At 39.2% G+C, this 27,977-nt stretch overlaps 1 protein-coding gene across 5 annotated transcripts; it reads right to left on the reverse strand.

Annotated features, from left to right (window-relative positions):
* Nucleotides 1-26: 26 nt before the first annotated feature.
* dock6 (dedicator of cytokinesis 6) lies at nucleotides 27-27,191 on the reverse strand. Of its 5 annotated transcripts, XM_028041571.1 has the most exons (50): nucleotides 26,982-27,181; nucleotides 25,196-25,283; nucleotides 23,569-23,750; nucleotides 23,284-23,352; nucleotides 23,084-23,210; nucleotides 22,488-22,700; nucleotides 22,077-22,162; nucleotides 21,888-21,954; nucleotides 21,489-21,638; nucleotides 21,131-21,211; nucleotides 20,769-20,925; nucleotides 20,527-20,657; nucleotides 18,289-18,382; nucleotides 18,004-18,166; nucleotides 15,267-15,384; nucleotides 14,881-14,951; nucleotides 14,674-14,812; nucleotides 14,460-14,561; nucleotides 14,265-14,351; nucleotides 13,448-13,679; nucleotides 11,975-12,139; nucleotides 11,699-11,868; nucleotides 11,179-11,280; nucleotides 10,715-10,801; nucleotides 10,383-10,478; nucleotides 10,111-10,251; nucleotides 9,047-9,160; nucleotides 8,778-8,948; nucleotides 8,501-8,640; nucleotides 8,147-8,316; nucleotides 7,903-8,054; nucleotides 7,541-7,723; nucleotides 6,776-6,902; nucleotides 6,604-6,688; nucleotides 6,415-6,511; nucleotides 6,190-6,324; nucleotides 5,850-6,002; nucleotides 5,541-5,699; nucleotides 5,344-5,444; nucleotides 5,070-5,262; nucleotides 4,139-4,282; nucleotides 3,866-3,997; nucleotides 3,747-3,761; nucleotides 3,286-3,411; nucleotides 3,114-3,203; nucleotides 2,801-3,037; nucleotides 2,574-2,717; nucleotides 2,308-2,414; nucleotides 2,038-2,211; nucleotides 27-851 (listed from the first exon to the last, which is right to left on the reverse strand). In XM_028041571.1, the coding sequence occupies exons 1-50, from the start codon at nucleotides 27,029-27,031 to the stop codon at nucleotides 809-811; spliced, it is 6,360 nt and encodes a 2,119-aa protein (XP_027897372.1). In that variant the 5' UTR covers nucleotides 27,032-27,181; the 3' UTR covers nucleotides 27-808. The 5 variants fall into 5 exon arrangements, with proteins under 5 accessions (XP_027897372.1, XP_027897371.1, XP_027897374.1 ...); XM_028041570.1 differs by having other exon boundaries at nucleotides 6,604-6,902; nucleotides 26,982-27,182; XM_028041573.1 differs by lacking the exon at nucleotides 10,715-10,801.
* Nucleotides 27,192-27,977: the final 786 nt, after the last annotated feature.

The raw sequence follows: 27,977 nt of genomic DNA on the forward strand, positions 1-27,977 counted from the left end.
GAAAAAGAAAAAGATCACGTTTGGACTTTTTTTTTTACAAGTGAGACGTGAGCTTGCATGGAACGTGCCCAGCAAGTCTCTATATTAAATTCTTAGAAAGAGATGAGCTAATATAAGTGACAACTTGAGGACTAAGGAATGTAATTTGGTCCACATACAACAAAAGAAAACTCACAGTGAGGTGACTTTTTTTTTGTTTAAAACTTTGGCAGTGACTACCAACAGAGTTGGTTTAGAATAACCTAACAAATTTTTTAAAAAAGCCTGACAAAAAACAGGCCACCGACAGTCTCTCTAAAGCAAAACCGATAAACCTTAAGCAACTCAGAAACGTAATGTTTGGTAAAACCACTAGAGCCAGATCAGCTCAGACAGATTACTTTGGGTTTGGGAGATTACTTTAGACAACTTTCTTTAAAAGCAGACCTCTTAAAGAACCTCACACCAAATGACAATGTTTACTAAGCAGATAAGCTTCAAGTATAAACAGATGAGATTTTTTCCTACAGTGGTGTGAGCCTGTAGTGATGGTGGACGGGGGTATGGTTCAGAAAGAAAAAAAGAGGTAACATCTATCAGTGTGTGTATGGTAGCAGTAGTGGTTATGCTGGGAAAAGAGGGTTAAGGAATGAGCATTTGGATGGGGATAAAATAACGACCAAGATGAGGAATGATGGGGTGTGTGTGTGTGTGTGTGAGAGTGTGATGGTGACAGTTGGTGCACAATAGGATGGGGGGGGGAAAGGACAGATGGGAGGGGATGGTGCTAGTTTCTACAGCTTGTTGCTTTGAGTTGCTGTCCAGTTTTCTACGCCTCAATTTTGCGAAAACTCGATCTGCCATAGGAATTCCTGAAACACAGACAACGAAGAGAGTGACACTGATATTAGGCTAAAAGGAGGCAAACGTTTATTTAACAGTCTTCAAGTAATTTTGGTCTCATTTAAACAATTTAAACAAAGATAATGCTGTATAAATGTTTTCAGCTGCCTACTTTTATCTTTATTTCACATCCAATGAAATTGACTCAGTTTGGGCTTCATTTTATCCTTTTCTCTTTTTTAAAAAAAATCTTTGTGCCACCTTCATAAAAATCTATGAATTCTTGAAACAATATTTACACCTTTTGAAAGCTTCACGTTACAACCACCAGTTTCAATTTTGTTTAACTTGTATGAAAATACTCTGTGCAAAGACAGAACAGCATTTTTTCATCATTAACAGAAGAGAATAAATAAAACAAATTAAATTGATTCTTTTATCAATTAAATCATTAGCATATTCCCAAATGTAATTACTTCTTCCTCTATAAGTGAGGTAGCATTGGAGATAAATGTATAGCTTGCTTTTCATTTGGAGCGTTTTGATTTAGTTGAGCTTTTTGAGTTAGAAAGTATTAGATTCTTCTAATCTTTTAACTTGAATGTTGGATACAATCCCAACCAAAGTATTTAAAAAATCTTATCCTTAGTAAACAGATGCATACCACAGGCCTTTAAAATTGCTGTAATGAAACTTTATTTAAAAAAAACAACCTTCTCTCAGTCAGGATGATTTAAATTACAGATCTGTATCTAATCTTTCATATCTAAAATTCTTGAGAAAACTCTGCTAATCAAGTGCGTAAAAATCTGTTTAAGGAGTTTCAGTCTGATTTCAGAGTTCATCAGGGGACTGAAATAGCCCCGGAGAAAGTTACAAATTATATTCTCTTGACCTCAGATAATGGACTGGTATCTATTCTGATTTTGTTAGATCTCAGTGCTGCTTTTGACACAGTTGACCACAACATTATCTTAGAAATATATATATTTCTTTACTTCACAACATTGCTTCCATTGCTTTGTATTTGTCTAACACATAAAATCCTAATAACATACAGGAACGTTTGTGAATGTAGCACAAAATAATGTGAAAAAGTCAAAGCCATTGTAATTGTGATGAAACGTGGTTTCATGTTGCTCCATTGCTACAGTTTAAGAAGCAGCATGAGCTCATTCTGTGAACCCCCGCGCATCTGTTAACATCTCAAATTACCGTTGTGTTTGCACAGTCTGCACGGGCAGGGGTCTGTACAGCTGGGGGATTTTGCGGGTGATGAGAGGACCCAGAGCTTCTTTTAGTTTGTGGTAGTTCCTCTCCAGCTCTCGGTGGTACTCTCTCTGGTCTGGCCCAATCAGGCTCTTATTCTTCCTCAGGGCGTCCTCACACCTGCATCACAAATAGCAGAGGAGAGGCCGACGGCCGGGATTTATTTTTCTTGGTTACACAGCGGTCTGGAGTCTGAGGTGTGGAGCGTGTCGTCACCTCTTGGTGAAGTCTTTAAAGCAAAGCCGCAGTTTGTTGTGATGGCGAAACAGCTTTGGGTCCTCTGGAATGTCGGAGAGAAAGACCTGCGCCACCTCAAGGGGACCCTGTGAGGGGGAGAAACCGTTACATATCGGCAGAGGAATGTCTAAAGACTGAACCAGACTTTAGGCCAGATTTAAAGCGACTTAATACTTCAGAAGAGGTTGGCTTTGTGACATTTTAAACATAATACAGTTAGAAATCTTTTTTTTAAAGTCAGGCACCTGGTTGACAGTGGTTCCCACACACCCCTGCAGCACCATTTGAAGCATCTTAGGGTCCGCCGGGTCTTGATTCGTGGCAAAGGCGAGCTCCTGCGTCTTCTTCTGCATGTCTTCAATCGCCACCTCCATTGGAACAAGGATAATCTGGAGAAATAACAACAAAAAACCTTAATTGAAGCAGTTGTTGCAAAATGCAGCATCTGCTCCGTTATCCTGCAGATATCTACCTCCTCCTTGTGGATGACGTTGACGCGTGTCTTTATGTAAGGGAAGGCATGAGACGTTGTCAGGATCGTTTTGCGTTTGTACTGCTCATGCAGGTCGCCGTGTGCCCGGCCGTCCAGAGTGAAGGGAGTGCAGTACATGAAGGTTCGCAGGTTGTAGTTCTTGTCAAAATAGGTGATTCTTTCTTTCAACTCGTATGTGTCAAAGTAAGGCTCGACGTAGGTGATCTGGAGGTAGGCCTGGAAAAGCAAAACTATGAATTAGTTCATTTTTTTCAAAAACATCTACTTTTTTATTTATAACATATTAGGTTACCTTGTTGGGATCCAGTTTACTTTTGTCGACTGGACTAGAGTCCTTGATAATTTCAACCACGTCATCCTCAAACCTTTCTGAGTAGAACTCCTACACAACAAAGAGTTTCATCTTGAAGTTTCTCATAAATCTCTAGTGACACTTTTATTAGGATAGTGATAAATCAACTTGCCTCAAGCCTGTGGGAGATTTCAGCTAATTTGGTGATTGAAGGTTCCTTGTAGACAAACTCCTGCTCATCCAAATCTCCAAAGTGGCAGCCATAGAAACCAACTCGGAAATAGGTCCCAAACATTCTCTGTAGACTGCAGACAGGATACAAAAAAACATTAAGATAATTCAATTAATTTAGAAACAGAGAGGCAAAATAACAAAATGAAACTGAAGAGGCAGTGACGTGACATTTGAGATAGGGCCATGAAGCACAAAGGAATGCAATCTGAAAGCTGATAAAGGCGGAGTTCAACTAAGTTAAATAATGAAAGTTTTCTCACACTCACCAGTAATGTGGCATCCACACAGGAGCACAAAAACAAATTATAAGAAAAAGGAAAAGATTATTAGTGTAAAAACTTAAAATTACGTGTTTAATATTTAAATTACTGTATTTAATTACTGAAATTAATTTGTTACCTCCCATCCTGAACTCTAGAAACATTGAAAAGTGAAAAAGAAAACAACATAAGATACAGGATTCAGGTGCATTTTTATCGGCTAGAGGATTTATTTTTTTTATCTGAAAGTCAACTAACTTGGTTGTAGACTTTGTTGAAGGCCTCCTGCAGCTTCCCGTGGACAGTCGCCAGCTTTTTGAAGTCTCTGTTGGCTTCGTGGATGGGCAACAGAATCTTGTACACTTCGTTTATAGCTTCATACATGGCAGCCTGTGGTTTGAAGATAATGCATCACAGCATCTACTAATACATTTTAATCAACTATGTTTATTTCAATATACAGTGCTGTAACCTTGAGCTGTCTGACCCCATGCAGTCTGTCGTCATGGAGCCAGAGAATGTGAGTCGTACCATGTTAAAAGAGGCAGCTGCTTGCTCCAGGAGGCCCACCAGGCCGACCTCACTGAAATACTTCCCAGCACAAATGCCTTCCTCCTCAGGGGACAGAACGTCATCTGAAACTGCCGACTCCTCTAACACGTTGGATGAGATATTCTGTGAGAAAATATAAAAGGGTCACATCAGAAATTCAGTTGCCTTTGGAAGACACTAGTAAATAGAGTTTGTGTTTGATTAAATCTTAGGATAAATGATGACTATTACTGTACATTATCCTTTACAAATCATCCCTACAGAAACAAATGGGATGCTTTTCTTTTACAGTCTGTCAGAGATGACAAAGGATGAAAGGACCTGGAACTAAATACATGGCAGTCCTGGAAGAAAACCTGTTAGAAGCTGCTAAAGACTTGAGACACCTTCCAGCAGGAGAGAGAAACTTAAACATACAGTAAGAGATGGAAGGATAACCTTAGATATAAGCCTATAAATGTGTTAGAATGGCTCAATCAAAATCTAGACCAAAGTCCAGGTTAGAATCTGATACGATGCTTGAAAATATATGTTTACAGATGCTCCCCAACCAACATGAGTTTGAGCTCTCCTGCAAACAAAAACAGACAAATCTAAAGGTATACAAGTCTGGTAAGGAAAGACACCAAAACACGTCAAAGAGCAAATATAGCAGAAGTTGGTTCAACCAAGTATAAACTCAGTATAAACTAGTCCAAACAGGCACCACATTTCAGATTTTTATCTGTAGGAAATTTTGAAATCCATGATCATTTGCCTTTAACTTTATAATTATGTGTGTTTTGTGTTGGTCTAAAAAAATTAAAGCCCAATAAGATACATTAGATTTTGCTGTTGTAATACAACAAACACCCAGAGATATAAAAGCTTGAATCAGGGTCTGTACATTATAAAGAGCATAACTGATCACCTGAAATGTTACACAACCGATGGGCAGGTAGCGGCAGTCCTCCAGCATGTTGAGGTACTCTGCCACCAGCGCTGCGCTGTGAACGAGGCAGTGGGCCGCCTCGGCGTGGTTCCCTCTCTCAGAGTGTTTTCCGGCCATGTTCTGCAGCCACGTGAGGCGCAGGTCAGGCGAGTTCTGGTAGCCTTTGGCGATCCTAAAACAGAAAACAAAGATAAGATTTTTCTTCTTCTGTTTTTCTTCCCCATTTTTAACTCATTCTTGGTTTTCCCAATACCTGTACATCAGGTCAATGAGCATTTCAGGATCCTCCTGATGCTCTTTCATTTTCACAGTGTCGGTAAGAATCATGTGCAGGTTGAACACCAGATCCTGAACCTGTAGTTTTGAAAAAAGAAAAACATCCACCGACATTCATTATCACACCCTTTCAATTTGAAGACTGCTTTAAAAAGAGGGTTACGTGTGAACTACCTGCTCTGGGAAAGGCGTTTCACGCAGCTCTAGGTCCTCCTCAGCATATGTCAAAATCGTCTTTAGTGACCGACGAAGATGCTCTTCGTTGAAGTTCTGTGACGTTCCCACCAAAGAGGACAGAGACATGGTGACCTGCATCTTTACTCGCGCAAAGTTCTGATGCAAGACCAGAGAGAAAGAGGCAAGTTGTAAATAACAACATTATATTCCACATGCAATGCATATGTATTTCTGTTTAACTGAGATGTTGGTACAGGAACAATGAAAGGCATTTGAGGGAATAAATTAAAACGGTGCTAAACTTACATTTCCGATCTCAAAGTTCTGCCTCATGAGGAGATAAAGAGAGGCGGAGGCCTGGCTCCTGACGGAGCCGACGCTGCTGCTGCAGTGACGGAGGAGACGCAAACAAAGGTCTGCGCAAAGCTCAGTGTCCTCTTCAAATAGCATCTCTGGAAACTGCTCAAAAATACGAATACAGTTAACTCAATTTACTACTGTATTTACACTGAGGTGTCAGCTGAAGCATTGAAAATGATCTAAAGCGCTTAAAAATAAATGATTAAATAAAAAAAAAAAAGCAGGAATGCGTTTGTGTTCTGCTGAAGTAGTTTAATTCCTAAAAAGGACGACACTGGTTTCTCACCTTGAAAACCAGTGCTCTCTGTGTAGTAAAGCAATGCTGCAGAAAGAGGGCGCTCTGGTTGCCTGCCATGCTGTGAAGAATCACTCTCAGGACTCCACCGAGAACACTCTCCTTCAGTTCAGAGGCAACCACAGTCTGAAGGAGGAAAAAGACACGACATGCTGAAACTTAAAAAAAATAAAAAGGCAGCTAAATATGACAGATAAAGAAAACGTTTAGTGTTACCTTTACTATAATTTCCAGTGTGTCAAGTACTATGAGGGACACCTCAGTAGCTAAGTTTCCATCCACCACAGATTCCTGCTCCATCTCAGCCTTACTCCTGTAAGTTTATTCAGTGTTCATCAGTGTATCACATAGGAAAGCATCAGAGAAGCTTACTCATTACCAATTTCAACACTGCAATTAACATACTTGTCGACTCTGTCTGTATTTTGTCTCCAGTGAGTGACATTCTTTTTCCACCTGACATTTTCCTGGCTACCATAAGGACTCCTTTCTGTTAACGTAACAAAAAAAAAGTGAATATGTGAGATTTTAACAGTTGTAGACAAATCATGAACCATCATGTTCTCACGCTCCTCACCTCTGCAGCGGCGGACCATCTCTTGACGAGCCCCTATAGTTCCCAGAATGGCTTCCTCCAGTCGGGCTTTCATGTCCTGAGACTTTTTAAATGTCAGGCTGTTTATTCTTTCAAGTGTTTTCCTCCCCTGCAAGAAAAGTTTTGTCAGAAAATGTCACCAGCACACTAAAAGGACATTAAACAAAATATATTTAGAGTACATAAAACTGGCAAAAATAACAATCCATGAAAGATTTGGAAAAAAAAGTAAGATAAGCCTAATAAAAATGACATTTACAATTTGTTTTTTTGGATAAATTAGCATCACGATTATATTAATGCACAGTCAAAAACAAACCACTTTATAGTCCTACACACCAATCTGAATGTGTCAACAAGAAAACAGAGTTTATGAATTTTGATTCCAAACTTTCTGGCTACCATAAGGAAGTTGAAGTTGAAGTTGCCCATGTTGTGCCTCTAAGCTAAGCTAAGCTCTAATATTGTTTTTCAAGCAAATGTTTAGCTGGAAATCTTACCATGTACAGTTTTATAAATAAGAAAGTAGCTATATGTCATGTTTTTAATTCTGCAATAAATAAGACAGCCCAATGCATAAACACTACCATCTTATCCAAAAGTATTTAAATTGGATGTAAGTATTTATGACAGCGAGGGTTCAGATAACAGGTGCAGAAATATATTAGATTTCCATTTCTGTGTGTTAAATGAATAGTAAAGAAATGCTTATACACAGCAGTAGGTTATCTATCCTCGTTACTTTACCTTGTATTCAAAACAGGACACACACAGATGAAGTAGATCCAATAAGCGGTTGATCTGCAAGACAGATAAGTCCGACACCCAGCGCTCCAGGAGAGATGCGTCTGCGTTCTTCAGCACCCACAGGAAGCACACCAGCAGAGTCCGGCTGCACTCGGCAGACAGAGAGCTGCTCTGGCGCCCGGCCTGGTGGAGAACGGACAAAAACAGAAACTCAAGAGCAAAGCTTGGGATCCGCTTCAGAAAAGAAGAAAAAGGACAAAAATAGAGCATGAAGGAGCTGACTTTCTACGCATCAGCCAACCTGCGACCCGTAAGTCTGTACGGCCCAGGAGAGCAGGCTGACCCTTGCCATTATCACTTACCACAGAGGGGAGAGCAAATGGGTTAGCTTTGGCATGCGGTAAAGGGGAGCCAGCGATCGCCATGGCAACAGACTGGCTGATAATGTTGCCACTGTCTGGGTCAGTGTCTTCAAAGTAGGCAGAGGAAAGGCGAGCGCGAGAAAGCAAGGAATCTAAAAGACAAAAAGGACTCTTAGGTATGTCGTGTTTCTGAAATAAAAGATTTTTTTCTTTTTTTAAATGGCGCACAAAACATTCCACTGACCACAGAAATCATGGAGCTGATGCAGCGACTCCATGACAATGGGTAGCAGGGGCAGGTAGAGCTGAGCGACATGCGCCCTAACCTGAGGGTCCTGGTAACGAGGGTCCGCATCATGGCTGCACAGCAGCGAGTGAATGGCACTGATGGCCTTTTTATGAAGGAAGAAAACCCTGCAGGCGACAAGAGTTTATGAACCACCTCTGTTTCAGTCCTCACTGAAAGTGGCGCCACTGGGACTGAATAAAAATACAAATCTCAACAAAAGTGCAAGGTTGCAATGTGACAAATGTGAACATGTTCATGAGGATTAATACTTTTGAAAGGCACTGTATATAGAAAATATTAAGGACCTACCCTTCACCATCAGGATCAAGAATGAGAGCGAGTTCAGTGAGCAGCAGGCCAGACAGGAAGTGCTGCTGGCGGAAAGGGACCGACAGCTCAAACATGGTGGCCACACACTGGTCTTGAACCATGCTTGAAAATGCTGAGCTCTGCCAAACAAAACAGATATTAATAAGATAATATAAACTCTGTGAATACAATTTTGTAAATAGAAAAGCCTTGAAAACTGAGATTCATAAATGTAAAAGTACAAAAAAGATCGTCACTTTGGAGCCTACTTGAGTACCTGTGAAGTGGTGGATGAGGTAGAAGGGGAGGGGGACGCTGGAGGGCTCAGAGTTGAGCAGGGCAAGTTGAGGATGACATAATGCTCATGGCTGCAGACAATACGCATAAAGTCCATCCTCAAGGCATTCAGAGAGCTGGGATTCTGCGTCGTGTGGAGCTTGTTAGCGATCTGTTAAACACACAGAATCATTGAGCGCAAGAAGTTGAAAAGCGAGAGCAGAACTGGGTCGTCTGAAGCTACGGGGAAATGATGAGATCAATAGAAACCTGTTTGTAATAGGAGCGAATGAGGTTGAAGACAAAACCCCGGTCCACCAGAGACAGCAGATCATTAAGGAAGAAGGCCAGACTGTTGTTCAGCCTCTCCACAACCTCCACATCCTGAGAGGGTGGGAGGGATTTCACAGGGAGAGGGAGGATCAATAACAAGAAGAGAGTTTTCAGGTGCATTTCAATAAATGTGAGCTTCAACAAATTTCAGCTTCATTTATTTCAGTAATTCAATTGAAAAGCTGGAAGTAATCCTTTAGATTAAAAATGGAGTGAGACATTTGATGCTTACTTTGGATGAATGTGGCTTATAGCAACAAAAAATCCAAAAATCCCTTTCTCAGAAAATGTAAATATGTTTTATAGGACCGATAAAAAGGATTTTATTATAGAATTTTAAGCCTCCTGTACAGTTTATACACTGTGTGGTTGGGCCTGAAATACTGCAACAGTAAGGTGTGGCGACAGGTGTTGAATGTTTGGTGTGATCTTATTTTTGACTGTGCTGAGGAAGATAATGGAGCATGAAATGATGTAAAATGTTCTGTCAGAAAAATGTGGTGCCCATAGACTTTATATAAAACAAAACCCAAATCTCCCAAAACTATTCCTGACTGTGGTGACTTCTCATTGGACCTCAAGCAACTAGAATTATGTACCTTTCCACTCTTCCTTCAGACTCAGGAACCTTCATTTCTGAATTAAATGATATATGTACTTTGATTTGAAAAGAGGAGTTCTACATATCAGTAAAGTCGCCTTGGTGTTATCTCTGGTTCGGAAGTGGCTTACCATAAGTCAAGTTGCAGTTTTAGCCCCAAGTCTGGATATGCCTGTGTGTGTTGGCTCATCCCTCTCTGATCTCCCTCCTTTAAAATTATTTGCTTCACAATCTTTTTAAACTTGCAGCAATTCCTCTTGCTTTTGCATATTCTTTTCCCCTTACATTAATATTCCAGAATTCAGCTCTTCCCCCACCTAGAATTCACCCCACGCACTTTAACTTAGTGTTATTAAAAACCTAGACAGCAGATTGTTATATCTTTGTTGCACACATTTACCTTGTGATGTCTGCTTGCAATGTCTGCACTGATGGCACACACGAGTGCTGCAATGTCGTCAACGAAGCGGTCTGGGTAGCGCTGTCGCCTGGGAGAATCCAATTTAGAAGTCAGGAATAAGTGATGAGCCATGCTCTTGGTCTGAAGAAAGGAAAGAAAATAAACTCTTAAACAAAAGCAGCTTTTTCCTGATTTAAAACTTGTGTTTTGACTGCGTTTGCTTTGGATGCACGAGAATTATATGGCCCAATAAAATTCACAGAAAGACTGACCATCAATTGGAAGAAGAACCAAGCCTGCTGCAGCGTTGCTTCCCTCACTGCGCTGGTGCTGACCACCCACTGCAGCGCCAGCTCCTCGTGGAGCAACTAGACGTGAACCAACACAGCAGGTTTTAGCTCACAGGAGGAAACAATGAGATGTCGCTTTCACTTTTCTGTCAGATATGAATATTTTGTAAATGCAACTACATCTAAAACACAAATAAGAAGAAAAAACAATGTGTGCTCTAAAAAGCTTACATTTTAAAAATACAAAAAATGTGGGTATGCATTAGGGAAGAATGTGAATGTTTTGTTTACATTAGATGCCACTTTTGTTTTACCTTCTTCGTAATCGGTCTGGTGGGAACAGTTAACAAGGCCACACTGTCCAGAAAGGCAGACATGCGATTGCAGCTGTGGTCGCTTGCCTGACATGAGGTGGTGGTGAAGTGAACACAGACATGAGGACAGCGACGTGAAAATGGGTGAATGAGAACGAGCTGGTGGAGGGAGTTCTTTTTAAGAACTCTGATGAGGCTGAAAGGAAATCTAACGAGCTCCAGGATGAGCTTCTGTCAATTAGGTGCTTGTTAGGACAGAGGGGAGAAAATGTTTTGGAAATGATCGAGGAAATGTAGTTTAAAAAGAAAAAAAAAAGAGGTAGGATGAGATTTGCAGAGAATGATTCCATGCAGAGACAAAAGCAACCTCTGAGAAACTGGATAAGAAAAACAAAACGAGGAGCTGATCGGGGGCTGTGAGCGATGAAGGTGTAGAAGAGGAGGAGGAAGGAAGGATTTGGCACCTGCTTGAGCTCGCAGCTGGAGTTGGGGTTCCGGCGTAGCACAGATCTGGAGCCCCCAGGGGCATAAGCAGAGTTTACCCAGGAGTGGGAGCGGTCAATGCCCTGCCATAAGCACCCGAAGAAACACACACACAAACACACACAGAGTGGCAAGAGGCAAGGACACAGTGAGCAAAGGGAGGCTAATTATCACACAGGATTTTATTTCAGGTTGAAAATCAGGAAGAAACAAAAAATAAGCTCAAAGGGGCAATAAAGGGGAAAAGCAGGGAGGGAAGAAAAACTGAAGGAGCCAACAGAAACAAAAGAGAAAAGTAAGAAGCACAATTGTAAAAATTAAGCAGTGATTAATTACTGGAACAGTTCTTAGTCGACTTGACTTTAATGAATCTGCTGTGAAGAGTTAAGACACTATAATTAAATCAACATAAAATTATGAAAAATGTGAAGAACAGCACAGTGGTTCTAATAAAAACATAAAATAAAGACTCTCAGCACAATATGGAGAATATTAACTCACCTTGCTTCCTATGATCCTTTGGACTTCCTCATCCGGGGAAATCGGCGTGGTGGCCAGGTCGGGGTTGGAGTTGCTGATGCTCTTTGAACGGGACAGATGCAGGCTGCTCGGGCGGCCTGTCGCCCTGGATAAGGTAGCATACTGCACCGGCATCTCATAGGGATGGGTGCCTGCGTTTTAGGAGGAAGATTAAACGCACAAAGAAATGAAACATACTAATGGCTGAAAGGGCTTTTGCAAAGTCGCATAAACAGTCAGTTCTGACTGGTCGCTCACCTGCTGGAGGCATGACGGGTTCAGCGGTGGGCAGGCGGAAAACGTAATGGACATAAGATGCCAGCAGGTTGTTGCGACCGTGCTGATCTTGGTTTCCCTCCAGGTTTTTGTGGATCTGGTTAACCAACAGCGCCATAGCTTCAAAAGCAGCCCGGCCGAGGTTCACTACAGGTCAAAAAAAAAAAAAAGCAAATTAAAACACAGGTATAAATGACAAGAATCAAGACTTTTCTATTGAAATGATTTTCATTCTTTTTAAAGAAAGATATGTTCTTTTTTGAGTTTTGCGCCACATAACTCTGAAACACAAATCATACAGCCATAAAATGTTCTTAAACTCAATAGATAAACCAGTTTGTTTGTTAAAACATAATATACAAGTCAGTAAGTAATAATAATATATTCATTTTAAACCGAAAATTTTACTGTCTCTCCCCTAAATTTCCTGAGAAAATTTTATCTATAATACAAGCTGGGAAATGTTAAACTCTATTTTTAATTTTAAAAAAAGGCTGATTTTATAAAAGAGCTTTTAAATGTAGAGCACATCAACACATCAAATGACCTTATCACCTAGAAGAGCTGCTTTTCTCCAGGTCTCTTTAAAATATCCAAGCTGGTCCTTTTAGGTCTGGCCAAAATAATCTCATATGCACGAGTGGTCAAAATAAAGATGTTTTATCTGAATTCTTGTCAAAATATGTCAAAGTCCTTTGTAGAAATAATCTTGATGATAATTTAGAAAATCAGAAAGATTTTAAATAATCTCTAACTTTAAATTTGGATAAATGTGCTAAACTCTAAAACTGTACAGATTTCTTTTTTGTTTTATAACTGAATAATTACATGTTTGAAACTCTGAAAGTGAAAACAGCCTGTGGAGATGTTTGGGTCTCTCTACAATGTAAAGAAAGTGTTAATATATGCAACTGATAATATAACAGTAAACTATGACTGAGAGAATTGTTTCTGTCCGTATGCATATGTTAGGTCGGTAAAAATTGGACTTGGGGAGCCAGGCTTTTTGTAGATCAGAGATCAGTCAGAAAACTACGTTTGATAGGTTGTAAGAGTCACTACTTTATTAAACTTTATTCAGGTTTGCTTCATAATAATGCTTCATAAATGAGAATCTGGTAAACAGAGGAATGATTTGGTGTTTATTTGTTACCTGACAGACAAATCTATGCTGTCTTTAAGTGTGAGTTTGTCTTGCTGTCGTGGTGAGTATAGTGACTGGACAGGTAAAAAAGTGAAAAACTGTTTAAAGTTTAAAGAGTCTTTGGTCAATCTTTTAAAATCTTCAAACCAAAAAAAACCCCTCAATGCTATTGACTAACACCAATTTAAAACACTACAGAGCACAAAACAATGGATCTAGGAGGCAAGCAGATTTAAATGACACATGGGAATTTACTAAAAAATAATCCACACGTTTTCTACTGGATTAGAACTAATTAAAAAAACACTCACCAATTTGGCCTGCAATGACTGGCGGGTACACGATTAGCTGAATGAGTTTGTTGAAAAGCTGATGCAAAAATCTGACACAAGTATCCAGCTGAGACCCTCTCAGCGCTGAGATGCTGGCCTTCAGCTCGCCTTCCATGTTTGCTTCGGTAATAATCACATCCTTCAGTCGGAACGGGAAGGAGTACTCCTCGAGAACATACACCAGAGTGAAGAACTTATCCAGGTGTGCGTCCTGAAAGGTAGAGCCAATAAAACACAGATTTATCTTTGTTAGAATAAACACAGAAATCCAGCAGACATTTAAGGCAATATTTTGTCTTTTTAAATCCATATAAGAATTAAATTACAGGCGTTCGCAGCCCTAAACACAAATGTAAAAGTTCCTGAGGAATTTTTACATTTTTTGGATTACCCAATTAATAATTGGATAGCAAAAGATGCTTAGAGGAGGTTTATTTTTCTTTTTTTTTTTTTACCAAATTTGAACCAGGGAAAGCTAAAATTAGGTTACTAGCAGGTCTGGGTAGAACATATTTACAGAAAAAGTTTATTATTTCTTTATCTTAAGTGGAAAATGTACTTATTTTTTTCTAGCTTTGGCTTAATTACTGCTCAGAGTGTGTTGTTCTTTCACCAAATGGCATTTTTTTGAGTCTGTATACTCTAGTTACGATCAATCGATTACTAAGTTGACAATTATTTCAATATTCGATTCATGGTGATTAATCGTTTCAGCCCTACATTAAAGATTTTATGAGTCTGAGAGAAAAGCAAACTGGTAAGCTTAACCCTCAGTTAAATAAGCATTTTTATGTACCTGAGTGTGAACAGAGGAGGTTGCTGTCACCTCGACATTGAAAACTCCTTTGTGATTATCCACCCACTTCATGCCTGGAAGCTGAACCTGCCACGCATTGAAATTCGACTCATTAAACAGCGCACCATGACATCACAAAGGAATTGCTGTTGGCAGACGAACTGATATCCACACAGTCTTGTGTACATCACTTACATCGGGGGTGAGCACCGAGTAGCTGGGTGGAGGCTTTTCCACAGACACAGGAAGACTGAAGGAGCCGGTGCGCAGTCGGCCGTGCTGCATCAAAGGTATCCACTGCGGGCGGAAAGACATGTGATCTCTCCCAAATGGCGAGAGTACAAAAAGAGCTGCCAAACAAGTTAACATGTGGGTGAAAGTGTTAAACCTGAGCCAAGAGCACACTCACAGTGTAGCCCACGGGGGTCTCCAGAGGAGTGTTCTGCTTGGGTTGGCAGCTGATGTGGTAGAAGGTGAACAGCAGATGATGGTTGTCTGTCAGATTGGCAGGAATCTTCATCTTCGTCTCCTCATAGAACTCAGGGGACCTTATGAGCAAGAGTTAATGTTCAAGAGAGCTAAACAGCGAGAGGGTAAAAGAGCGAAAGAGCCTTACTTGTTATGATAGATGATGGGAGTGTATGCCTCTTTCATGAACTCGGCACAACTTGACTTTCCGAAGATGACCTGGTCAAAAAGGCCCAGTGTGAAGGTCATTTTCAACCACTAAGATGGAGCACTCGTTCTAAATAACCAGCTATTGTTGCATGCAGGTTTATAGAAGAAGCTATTTAATTTGCTGCACTCACGTCAAAGATCCACTTAAGAGAACAAGCAAGCAAACCTAGAATAAACTCTATTATAATTCAATGTTCTTGTTGCCAATAAATTAGACAGCCAACTAAAAACTAGTTTTAAGTGGATATCTCTGCCTTGAGCAATTTTTTCAAATACATTTTTTTTAGGATACAACAATTATGTTCGTCTTTGAACGGGACTCACCGGTAAAGCTTGGCTGGGATCTTCTCCTGCCATAAACTGAACTTTCACAGCAATGTTCCTGACTGAGCCCTGGCGGCTGCTGAAGTTCAGACTTTGCGGGTACACATAGAGCAAGTTCCTGAGACGTAAGGAACAAGCAGAGGGAGACAACACTAGAACAATTTAATACAGAAAAAAATCTGTGAAGGTAAAAGTGAAATAAAGTTCCTCGCTTTTGTTATATTGTCATTAGGAAAAGCATACAGATTGTCTTCTAAAGGTATTCAAACCTAATGAACTTTTCTTTTTTACATTTTGTCATGTTATAATATGACAACCCGAATCATAAACTTCGGGTTGTCATATTGGGATTTTGTGACAAACCAACACAAAGCAGTGAGCCACTGTGAAGTGAAAGTAAAAAGATTTATAATTTTTCTATATGTCTTAGAACTTAAAAGAGTGGTATACATTTTGTTTGTATTTATGCCACTGGGAGAATGAACCTTTTGCTACAATTCCATCTTTAAGTCTTGGGATGAGTCCAGATCAGCTCAGTCCCTTTGGTTGGGAACATCTGTGAATATAACGTTCTCAGGCCCATTCAGTCTAGCTCTAAAATTCAGATAAAATACATTAAAGATTGTGATTTCAATGCGACATCAAACATGAATATATCTACAAGGTATTTTACAACCTACAAATTCTTTACAAGATTCAGAAAGTATGTTCCTCTTAGAGAATGAGAGTCCTGTGCGTACGTGAGAGACGATTGACCCATCACCGTATTCTCACTCATGTCACCAACTTCTTTCCAAGTTAAACACACACAGGTTACTACTGTTCATATTTTGAAATATCTGATGTAAATTGCGTTAGGAGAAAGATTACCACAGTATAAAAGTAATACTGCTGCACTTATTTTAATGCTGCAAATGTTTGCATTTATAGCTTCAAGTACATCTCTTCCATACATCATATGCATGGTGCAATAGTGCATGACCTAAATGACAAAATTAGACTCTCCATGGTTAAGCTTTAAGAGAAGGTCACCGAGACCAAGGTTGTGAAACTAAACTTAGGATCGAACCACAAACGAGCTAATGTTTCACCACAGTGCGGCGTGTCCAGTCCCTATAAAAGGTGCAGCAGCAGGCCTGAAGATTCAGCTGTAGATGATGAAATTCTGGATGAAAAGGAGATACATATCCTCCTCCTACAGTTTTCGTCTTTTAACTTAAATGTAAATATTTTGGAGGAAGTGGGTTTAAGAAAAACGAAAGTCCCTATGAAAATGATCTGGAGCCTGTGTCTCGTGTGTTTAGTTGGGGGTTTCGGAGCGGTTCTTGCCGGCCCCATCAGGAAGACGGGCAGCATGGAGGGCAAAGCTGCGCCTCAGGAGGAAGTCAATGTGCTCACGTTTGGAGTCATACAGCTGAGCGAGTCGCTCAACTACGTCTTTGAAACCACTGAGGCAAAGATGGAGAGAATCAGCAAGACTCTGAAGAGTCGTGAAGAGACCCTCCAACAGCTGGGGCAGCAGACTGAACAGGCTGCAGAAGTGGAGCAACAGATAAAAGTAGTCGTCCAGCTGCTGCAGGTAGGAGCAGGGATAAACGTAAACACTGGATTCCATTTGTGAAGCTGAATAGTCGCACGATTACAGTTCAGATTATGTAGATATAACATACAGAAGCTAGGGAAGACTAAAAGAGTTACAGTTAAAGCAAGGTAAAGCACCTATTTTATTCAGTGACTTATAGAAAAATTAAATTTAGACTCTTAGTAAGGTGGATCTAGTTTATATAGAAACTGCTGTTAAAGAGAATAATAAGGCTAAATCCTTATTTTCACAGGAACAAATGGCAAAACAACAGGCTCAGACCCATATCACAAAAAACTGGCTGAACAGCATAGAGAAGGATGAGGAGGAACTAAAGGCAAAAGTTCAACAGCTGGAGATGTACATCAACAACACTGTACCAAACAGCCTCAAGGAGCTGCAGGTAAATCTGAAAACTTAACTCATTCACTGTCAAACTGTAAATTAAATGTTATTTCCTTATTTTCATCACATTTAAACATCTATATTGCTTTTTGTTTCTTAAGAATAAAGCGGAGGCACATCTCCAAATCTTGAAAGGTTTACAGACCTGGAACAAGATCCAGAAAAAGGATATTGAGACTCAGGATGAGCAGCTTTCCAAACTGCAAAAGATGGTAACTTGCTGGTTCAACACATTTCACATGCAGAACTTACTCTATTTGTTTATTTCAATTAAAAATGTTGTTTGTTTCTGTGTTTCTTTCAGAGTGAAGCTATGCCATAGCTCATTCAAGACTCATCAGTTCATTGAATAAGAAAAAATCCATCAACTCCTCATCGTTACTGCACTCCATCATTCCTATATATGGATATTAGTTCATGTTAACAACTTTTTTAATAGAAATTAAGTTAAAAATGAAGTTAAATTATACACATTTCTTTGTTATTTGTAAATAAATACTAAAACCCTAAAAAATCCTGGTTCTTTTTTTGTGAATTTTTCTAAGTTTTGACCATATAGGGTGAAACTTTTTTTATCTTTTTGCGTAAAACAAAAAAAGAAAAGAAAAACATCCAAAAAAGAAAAAAGTCAAATCAATCAATAATCACTCAGGAAGAAGCATGCATGCAATGAGTGGCTGAACTTGTGCTTGTTCAATACAAGAGGTCAAGCCACCGCTTGCGGGCATGTCTTTAATAGTAAACGCCCACCTGTATGTGGTGTGCGGCGTGTACACATTACGAGCAGGGAACTCCAGCACCTCTTTGGTGGGCCGGACGCGCAGGTCCGGATAAGGTATCACGTGAAGGAGTTCTGGTGAGAGGCAGTAATGTGGTGAGTCCGGTGCTGGAGAGATGTCAATTTTCAACTGAGCTGAGGGACACACGAAGCACAACAAGACATCAAATGAATAATAATAAGAAGAATTAAAAAAAAAAAAAAACTCTCTTAAATCTTTTTATGCAAACTGGCACATTAGAGTACATCAGAGTTACCAGTGACAGGTCTCAGTCTTCGCAGAACAGAGGACGGCCGGCGCATGTCTGCCAAAAACTTGTAGAGGTCCTCATCACTCAGTCTATCCCCCTCCTTGGTAAGAACACACAGAGAAAAATAGGATAATAGGGTTACAATCAGGTTTTAAATTCAGAATATAAAATTATTTCCTCAAAAGTCCAAAAAAGTATTTAAAGCTGCCTCTTTATTTTATAGAAGCAACATTTGTTTTTTTTACTGCCGCAACATGTTATCTAGCCCTCAGTATTGCTAATGCAGCACACTGACACAGGAGGGAAGAAAGAGGGGGATGACAATAAGTTAATAAATATGAGTAGTGAAATGGAAGAAATGGAAGAGCTTCTTCATTTCACTCTAGCAGCAGAATGATGCTGCACCTTTAACAAAAAAAATGATAGTAAAAAAAAGAGGTTTCTTCATCCAGTTTTTTCATAAATACAATTTCAATTTGAATATGGAGAAATTAATGTTACAGCAGATTTTTTTTAACACAAATAATACTTTTAACAAAACAAGTTCAAAGTCAAGTATTAATCCATGATGTATTATAGTTCAAGATGAACTATGATAAATAGTTCAGTTTCTGTTTGTTGTGCAAACAAAAACTGAACTATTTATCATAGTTCATCTGGTGACCCATCTGGTGACCCATCACAGCACAGATTAACCCCAATATGTTGTGGGTCAAATTGACCCATTTTAAAGTTTAACATTTTTTAAAACATACTTGGAAGTACTTTTTTTTGCATAAAACTTTTTCTATTTATCTTAATAGGTGCACTCTACATATAAATTGAAAACTTAATCATTTTGCACATTTACAACCCCCCGTGCGTCTACTTTTTACGTAGATACTGTTTGGGTCAATTTGACCCTGCAGTCAAGTTAAAGGGTAAAAAAGATTTTTAAAATGTCCAATTCTATATGTTTCCTTGCAGCTATGAACCATATTTCACCACACACACACTCCACACGTGCCCACTTTCTCACTATTCTCTTTATTTCACTAGGAAACTGCAAGAAAGCAGGTGTTCATACAACTTTTGACGGGAATCTTTTCCGTTCCCATGGGCAAACTCCATCCACACTGAGTGGACACTCAGCAGAAGTGGAGGGAAATATAAATACTATCTGCATGAGTCATTTGTCTTGATTTTAATCAGCAGGTCAATTTGACCCTGAACAGTATACGTGTCTCAAGTTCAATTATAAAGATCACCCATAGAAAAAAAATCAAAATGTAATATAAATTTTTTTTACAAAAGATCAATTTCAAGGAAATTATTGTTTTTTTTGTTTGTAGGTTTTTTCAGTGCACATAAAAAATGTAAATTCCATTTTTTTATTTTTGGAATTCCATTCCAAATGAGTAAGTTGTCATCATTGATCCTTTATTTGTGAGAAATAAAAAAATATCATTGAACAAATATTGATTGAAATGGTTAGTATTGGAGTTAATAATCAGATACAAACACTCCCTGGGTCAAATTGACCCACGAACATTATTGCTGTTCCTCAGAAACGAAAATAACAGGAGGGTTAAACAAATGTTAATCCAATATTTTATCAAATGAATCAAATCATAATATTGTCAAGTTATGGTTTTAGGATCTTTCAAAATAATCTAGAGAATCTTTGTTGTTTTATGATTCCATGCTTTTAATGAGCCAAACTACACAAAAAGGGATAGAAATAAAGAGATAGACCAGAAGAATAGAGAAAACAAGATTTTTGTAAAATTATTAAGACTGAAGTTCTAGCTAATCTTTCATTTCTATCAACGTGTTCCTTCTTACAAAAAAATTGGAATAACAATGCTTTGGTCTGGCCCTGTTAGAGTCCTGACTTGATTCTGATAGTAAATTTGTGGAGCAAGATAAAGATTAGGGTTATGGCAAGGAGGCCTTCCCTTCTTAAAAACTTGGACCTCGTCTCCAAAGATAAATTGCCTAAAGGAGCGGGAATGCTAAAAACGGTGAGTTAGCAGTTATAAGAAGTGTTCAATAGCTGTAATGATCATTTTTTCAATTAAAATGAAACTTTCTTTTACTTTGCTTTCCGATGTTTTGAGAAATTTCCACCTGGGCTGAATGGGAATAATTATTAATTTAAATCTGCCAGGGGTGTGAATACTTTTGGGCTCATATGTAGTGTATTTAAATGTCAGCCTGTAGGTTTTTACCAGCCTCAGATAATACTGTTGCATTGAGTCTGACCTGTTTAAAGAAGTTGGTGACGGTGAGCGTTGCTGGGCGGAAAGTGCCAAAGTTACACATCTCCTCCCCAACACTCATTCTCTCAAACCCCTTCTTCTTTCTCTCATTCCAGGTCCCGTGGCTCTTTCGTTCTGCCAAAAGTGATTTACAAAACACGTAAATATCTAAAAATATTTGTAGAATGCTAAAGGTGCACATGCAGGAATTAGAGGTGGAACTGGGGATGGAGGGGCACTCAGTACCAGAGTCAGAGTCTGGGTCAGACCGATCGAGACCACCAACGCTGCTGACGATGTTGAGGAGGTGAATGGCTGTCCAGGCAAAAGGCATGCGGAAACGTCCAAGACGAGAGCACGCCTGCTCTGCCTGGAGGCGGAGCTTCTCCAGCTTTTCCTTGTGCTGCGGTGGAGCAACAAGAGATCAAATTGAGCTCAAAGGGCACTGAACTGTCAAGACATTTCTGCAACAGCCAAAGATTTAGCAAACTAAATATGACAGTGGAAACTGCAAAATCAACCAGACGGAATTGAGTAATATTTGTGGCTCAACTTTCATAACGTCCAATGCAGAACATTGCAACAGCGACGCACTTTGACTCCGTTACCTTTGAGGAGTCCGATTCTTTCATGACCATGTAGGGTTCACAGCATTCACCAATGTCTCCCTGCTGAAGAACTTTTTCAAGCTGAAACAAATTTTATATGCAGGGTTGTTAACAAAAGAACCATTATTTTTCCACATTTCACAAAAATTAGGGCACCTCACAAAGATAGCTAAAATGGGAATAAATAAATGTCAATTCACCAGAAATTGTTGTTCAAGATGACATTTTACATAAACATTAACAGGCTAAATGACTGGAAGTATTTTTGGATTGTCAAAAAATATTATTAAATGTGCAAAAGGTACATGGGGTGCTCTAATTAAGACATTTTAATTTGATTGAAATGAATTTTATGTACCTTAATGACCAAGAAGATATCTGGAGAAGGATATGTGATGGAGAAAATGGCGGAACGAGCCAGCGTGGATATAACTATGTGAGGTGTGTGAGGTTTCAGCAGTCCTTTCATCTGATCTGAGTTAAGGTCGAAGTAAAAATTCTCTGAGATCTGTCAGAGGAAAAGAAATGGGGAACAGGAAAGGAAAGGGCATGGAGAAATGATAATGGAAATCTATGTCAGAGGAATTTAATTGAGTTTTGCCCAAGTGATCTTAACAAAATAAAACACACTTAAACCTTTTAGACGGAAGGGAAACTCAATTAGTCAAATATGAGCTCAGAATTACTAAGTGGCCTTACTCAGCTTTATTGACTGTGGAAACAATCACAAAAAAAAAACAAAGAAAAAAACATTTACCTTTTTCTTTTCCTTAACGTCATAAAGAGCAAGTGATCCAAATATTGGCTCAATTTCAATCTCAAATCTGAAAAAAAAATTATAATATGCACTTACTGTCACATAAAAATCACACTAAGGAAGTTTTGATCCAATTTGGCCACTAATAGAAAGAATGAGGTCATAAACATGAGGGATTATGTTTCTTACTTTAGTGACAAACACTTGACCATAATCCTCTGGCCGCAGTGCTCTTTGGGCACCTCAGGTAGAGGACATCTCTCCACTGCTTCATCCTGCCACACAAAGAACAAAAAACAAATCCACAGACCAAGATAACATTTAAACAGACATTGTGGTAATGCCATGGCAGACAAACAGCGATCTGTACGCAGACATAAAGAGACATGGATCGAGAGAGAAAAAGGACAAAAAAGCAATCAAATATTGAGGAAAGAAAAGGCCAACTAGCTTATATTTATCATCTCCAATTGATAAAAGCATCAATTTTGTTTGAGTTGAGCGCATCCCAAAAAGATAAACCTTGTACTTGATAAAACGCTATACATTATGTGTAGGTGATTAATACAGTTAAATGTTAGCAGCTATTTTCACACAAACCTCATCAGGGGGAGGGTAGAGGCCCAGCAGGTCACTGTGGCGCTCCTGAGAGCGTGCCTCCATGTTGTTCCGGTCCATATCCTCTGCAGCTGTCCGCTCCAGCACGGACGGGAGCAACGCATCCGGGGAGGAGTTCTTCAGGTCAAAGATGCTGGAGGCCCAGCTGCCTCGGGGGGTCTCATCGAGGCTAACCGACCTCCGCTTCGAGTCATCCTGAGGAACACACACGCAGGAGGGGACATTAGTTCCCCCTTCCCTCATCAGAACAGCTGTGCAGTAACACTAAAGACTCCACTTGCTAGGTCACCCAAATATTTGAATTTCTAAGAAGCATGAGTAATTGATAAGGAAACAGCTAGAGCCACTTATCCATTATGGATGCTGAGTTGTAAACAGCTTACATTGCCCTTAGCCATTTATAATGGCAGACTATCATGTTAATCTCCTCGTCCAGGGATGAGATGATGGAAGTTTAAGAAGAACTAAAGCTTCCTCTTAAACTTCCAGCAACCCTTAACCTCACTTATGACCCTAAAACTGACTGAAATTGCATCTGAGTGTTTAAAACAGTAAATGCTTTCAACACAACCAACTACCTGGTCGTCCTGGCGATCGTGCACAGCAGCCTCGTCCAGTTCAAAGGTCTGTTTGACCAGCCCTCGCTGCCTCTCTCTCTGTCGCTCAGAGTTTTGAGGGGTGTAAGTGGTGCTGTAGTGTTGAAATCTGGAGGAGAAAATCAAAACGTTGAAATGGTGATAGCGCGCCAGTGACGGCAGTCGATGAAACTGACACTTACTTTCTATGTATGACAAGCCAGTCATCTGTGTAGACAGCCAGGGCATCTCTCACTCTGGGATCTAGTGAGCTGCATAGAAAAACACTTGAATAATTGAGCAACGCATGCCTTTATTATTTATGTTCACATAGTGTTAAAGAGAAAGGCTTTGTTCTTCTCTCTAGTAATGCCTGTCTCCCATTACAGTAAACTCGATGCTGCTGCTTGTGCAGTAATGTATAGTTCAGAAGAGGATTTGTAGATAATATAATGAGCTGTGAAGTCGAAGCAGACCCTCTGACTTACTCCTCCTCCTCCTCAGGCAGAGGTGGCTCCAGTGTAGTGCACTCTTTGTCCAGCGGGAGGAGCTCCAGGTCATCCTGGGGAAACTCCATCAGCTGTCTGAGGGGGCCGGCCTCAACCCCTGGAGCATGACTGCTCACATATTCTTCAAAGTCCACTGGTTCAACCACCTCCGTCAGGGGTAACTGTCAGAGAACATCAGGCCATGGTTACTTAACCATCGCTAAGACATCACCATCAAGACAAAACAGTACTCTTCATTTGGATGTCTTATCTTGTTAGGGGGGAGGTTTAGAACATTTCTGACTAAACTTAAAATGTACATAAGTTAGTAATACACTAATATTGTTCCCCAATTAAATGTAAAAAAAAAAAACAAGGAAGATCATTCCTATATATTTTAGAGCCATCAAAAGAAATCTCAATTGGTTAACTATTATAATCCATTCTTGAATAATCTTTATGAATGCATGTTTAACAGTTATTTTTTTCTGCTGATGTTCTGTGTGTGAGGAGGAGCCTCTGGCTGTGTTTTGCAGGCACTGTGTGTGTAGAGCCTACGTCAGCAGAGATTGACTCCAGTCATTGGCCGACTTCGTTCAAGCTGGAGTTTTGAAAAAACAAATACGTCGCAGTGAAAAAAGGATTTCCCCCTTATAGTGTTCTTCCTTTTATACTTTTTCTTGTCAAAAATCTCTCAGATCAAGCACATTTTAAAATAAGACAATCACAGTAAATACAATAATGTCCTTTTCAAATGTTGATTTTAATAATTAGGAGTAAAAAAATATATCTAATCAAGATCGTTTTTTCCTTTAACAAATAAAATATCATTCAAAAACAGGATTGTGGAGTTACTCTGAATATCTTTACACAACATTAGAATGTCTTTGATGATCTAAAAGACTTAAGAGTGACTTCAAATCAAAGCAGATCAAATCTTTAAAGGGATAAATACTTTGTAACAAATGTTTTTAATAATCTAAGGAGTATGGGAGTACTTCAATGACCAAAAATGATTAAAAAAAGGAAAGTGTGGACTCTTTATAAGGACTATTTGCATACAGTAGCAGCACAAGATCGATGTTTGAGCGTATGAATGAGCAGACAAAGAAACAAAACAAAGTCATCAAAAGTTTTCTTCAGCTCCAGGGTGCAATATAAGTTGGACACATTGTTTGTCTGATACATTTTCCCCTGAATAAATGTTCGGGGATACTTTTAGACCAGAAATTGAAAACATTTTAATTGATCAACGCCTTGTTTTTGTGTGGAAATGTGTAGGTTCTGTCTGTGTTAACAGAATTTAATTGTCTGGGCAATTACATAATTTAAATGAATCTTATTTGCTTTTTAACCAATGCTACAATAGGACAATTATCTTTGAGCAGCTCTCATAAAGATTTCAAAAATTAAAGAAGCAATGCTTTCCTTGTGCATCCGCAGAAATCTAAAGAAGCATCCTTGAGATTCAAAAGGTAATTATTCCCAAAACAAACTTCCCACAGACCCAATCTTTACTTTATTTACATGTAAAAAGTAATTCAAAACCAAAAATATCTAACAGTTTTACAGGTTGTTTAAAAATGCCAGCTTGTTAAACTGGCATGTTAATTACAGGCTTACTTACAGGTTGATGAGCTCCTCCTCTTTTCTTAGACAGCTGAGGTGAGCCATAGTCTCTGGTCACTTGTTTTCTGACCTCCGCTGCAATCGTCCTGCAAAAAAAAAAAATAATAATAATAATAATATGGCACCTGGAGATGACAGGGGTCAGTTAATGTTAGGGAGGTACGAGATTGTAAAAAGTTAGGGTTTCAAACCTGGCAAGTTCAAATATCAGCTGATTGTTCTCTTTACAGAGCAGAAAAGAAAAAATGTAGAACATTCTGCACATTAAGCACTTCGAATATTCCACATTGTTACTCTATACTTCTGCTAAAGTCAATGTTTCAAAGTCAAATTATCTACTGCATTTATCTATTATGATACTATAAAAATCACATACTGTTGTCTCCTGGCCCCGTCTTAAAAGAGGCAAAATAATTGAACTTTTATTAGTGAATGTGTGCAAGGAATAAATGTTTTGTATTTGTCCTGAATTTCAATGTCAACATATGCATGCTTGACAGGACATTTTTCATCACTTGCCTTATTTAAGCTCTTTTTAGAGAAGTAACACCTTAATCTGTTCCTCTATAGTTAAGCATAAAGGTTTCAGAGACATCATCTATAAACTATTTGTAATTGAAGGACAGCAGCTGTTGCACCTAATGACTCAAACCTCACAGAGCAGCAACGGGTTGGATCCCGGGAACAGGGCCAGATCTCTGTTTCTGGCTGCTAAGAACTTACAGCAAATGGCCAGCTTAAAGACAAAGCAGGAGAAAACCCCAATCCTCTCAGAGACAACAAACAGCTGCTGCTTTTGATGTGCAAACTGTCTGCTTCTCACATATAAAAGCTAAAAAAAACAAACCCTTCCCTTAATACCAGGATCTCAACTTTTCCTTTTTTGTTTTTTTTTAAGTGTAAGACTTTTTATTTCACACTTATTTAGCAGCTCTGTGTCATTTTTAAGACATGGACAATTGACAAATCAATTTAAAAACAGGAAAAAGGAAAGCTAAGGGCTGCAGAGGCAGAGCCAGAACGGGCTTCCCACCCTTTCCTGCATCCGGGACAAAACAATAGTGTTAGACCTATTACAGGAGACACAATCCGAAAAATGCAATGGTACACTTTTATAATTCACGGTCTGATGCGGCTTAAAGTAGCTACTTTACACTTGCCGTTACTGAACTTAATTATAAGAATCCATGTTCTTGTTTGTTTTCTGATATGTGGAGGAACTATCTGGTTTATGTACTAAGACAATGCAAATACTTGTGAATCCAGGTCAAATACAAGCATAAGGTTAAAGTACATAATCAGACTCTAACATAAGTTATTTGCACACAAAAATGAGTTGTCATTTACATGGCTGTGAAGCTTTATTTCCTCCTGGAATCCTGATCAGTTAATAAGTGTAGTGAGAAAGGGTAGATTTGTACTTATCACGGCACTTCTCTCTGTTTTACAACATTATAATACTCCCAGTTTGACACACAGCAGCAGCAGAGAAGCTCTTTCAGCCCAGTAACTCTGCTTCACCGAAGTGGCTCTTGACAACGCTGCTACCGTGCTACGACACCGCCTGTCAAACAGGTTGTTAAAGCCTGTAAAGTATTTGGGAGCGAATCTAGTTAATTGTTCTTTTTTTTTTTAAATTGAATTAGGGAAGTTACATATTTAAGCTAAGCTGATAATATTATGTGATACATTGCGAGTCCTAGCATAGTTGCTATGTGTGCACTCGGTCCAGCAGGTCACACTATTCACTGTCGCTGTTAAAAAATAACTTGTTTCAGCCTCACCGGTTGATTTTATGAGCAAACGCCCTCCTTTCGCACGCTGACGATGTCATTTCTTGCCCTCCATGTAAAGAAAGTCTTCGAAAGTCAAAGTAAAAGTGTTCTCCTCCCGTGGCGGCTTGGGTTTGCCCCGTCCTGTGTTGGGATGCGGACCTCTTCCTTCTCCACACCAGGACCAGACAAGGAGCCCTCCTTGTTCCTCCTAGTGGCCGGGAGCCGAGGCGGCCGTCAGCACCAAGCTGACGTACAACACCAATACCACATCCGGTTACCCTTCAAAATAAAAATACCACTCTTGTTTATGAACGCTGACATCTTGAATTGACACCGAAGCACTGCAGTATAAACGTTATCTGAGATATTATCTCATGACTTAAGTTATTTAAATCATGTAATTCAAAAAGTACACCTCATGTATAAATCAGATGCAAATGGACTGTTACTTTTCCAACATTTATTTCTGATCATTTTGGTGATGAAATTAGAACCCAAAACTCGGCATATAAGAAAAGTGAAAATATTACATAAGTCAAATAACAAAAAGAACATGTTAATACAAAAAATATGGCCTGAACAATCAGCTAGCTTATACTTGTTGGTGACTGCTGTGCAGAATCATATTAATAGAAAGTTTAGTAGAAGGAAAAAGGGTTTGGTTTGCACAAGAAACAGGAATGACTGCATATTTGGAAGGATTTTGAGGCAAAATTGGAGTCAGCACTTCAAGAAACACCAGAAAAAAACATACGCCTGTCTCATTCCTTGTGCTGAGTCACTCCTGAACCTGACAATGCCAATGTCTCTGGTTAACACGGCTGATTAACAGCCGTGTTAACACTACCCATAATTATTATTATGGGTGTAATAATTACCCATAATTATTATGATTCCCTCATAAACTATGAAGAAAAAAATGACTGGAGTGTTACTTGGGTTAAAGTTCTCTTTGCAGAGAAAAATTCTTTTTGTGTCTCTTTTGTAAATCAATATCCGGGTGGA

This window comes from Xiphophorus couchianus, chromosome 16, assembly GCF_001444195.1.
Source record: "Xiphophorus couchianus chromosome 16, X_couchianus-1.0, whole genome shotgun sequence".
NCBI classification, from domain to species: Eukaryota; Metazoa; Chordata; class Actinopteri; order Cyprinodontiformes; family Poeciliidae; genus Xiphophorus; species Xiphophorus couchianus.

Coding starts and splice junctions, on each gene's coding strand:
- dock6 (XM_028041570.1), bottom strand. CDS start 27,031: ATGACATCGTCAGCGTGCGAAAGGAGGGCGTTTGCTCATAAAATCAAC. Junction 10,802..11,178: donor CCAGCTGCGAGCTCAAGCAG/GTGCCAAATCCT, acceptor ACCTCATGTCAG/GCAAGCGACCACAGCTGCAA. Junction 3,038..3,113: donor GTAAACTGGATCCCAACAAG/GTAACCTAATAT, acceptor TTGCTTTTCCAG/GCCTACCTCCAGATCACCTA.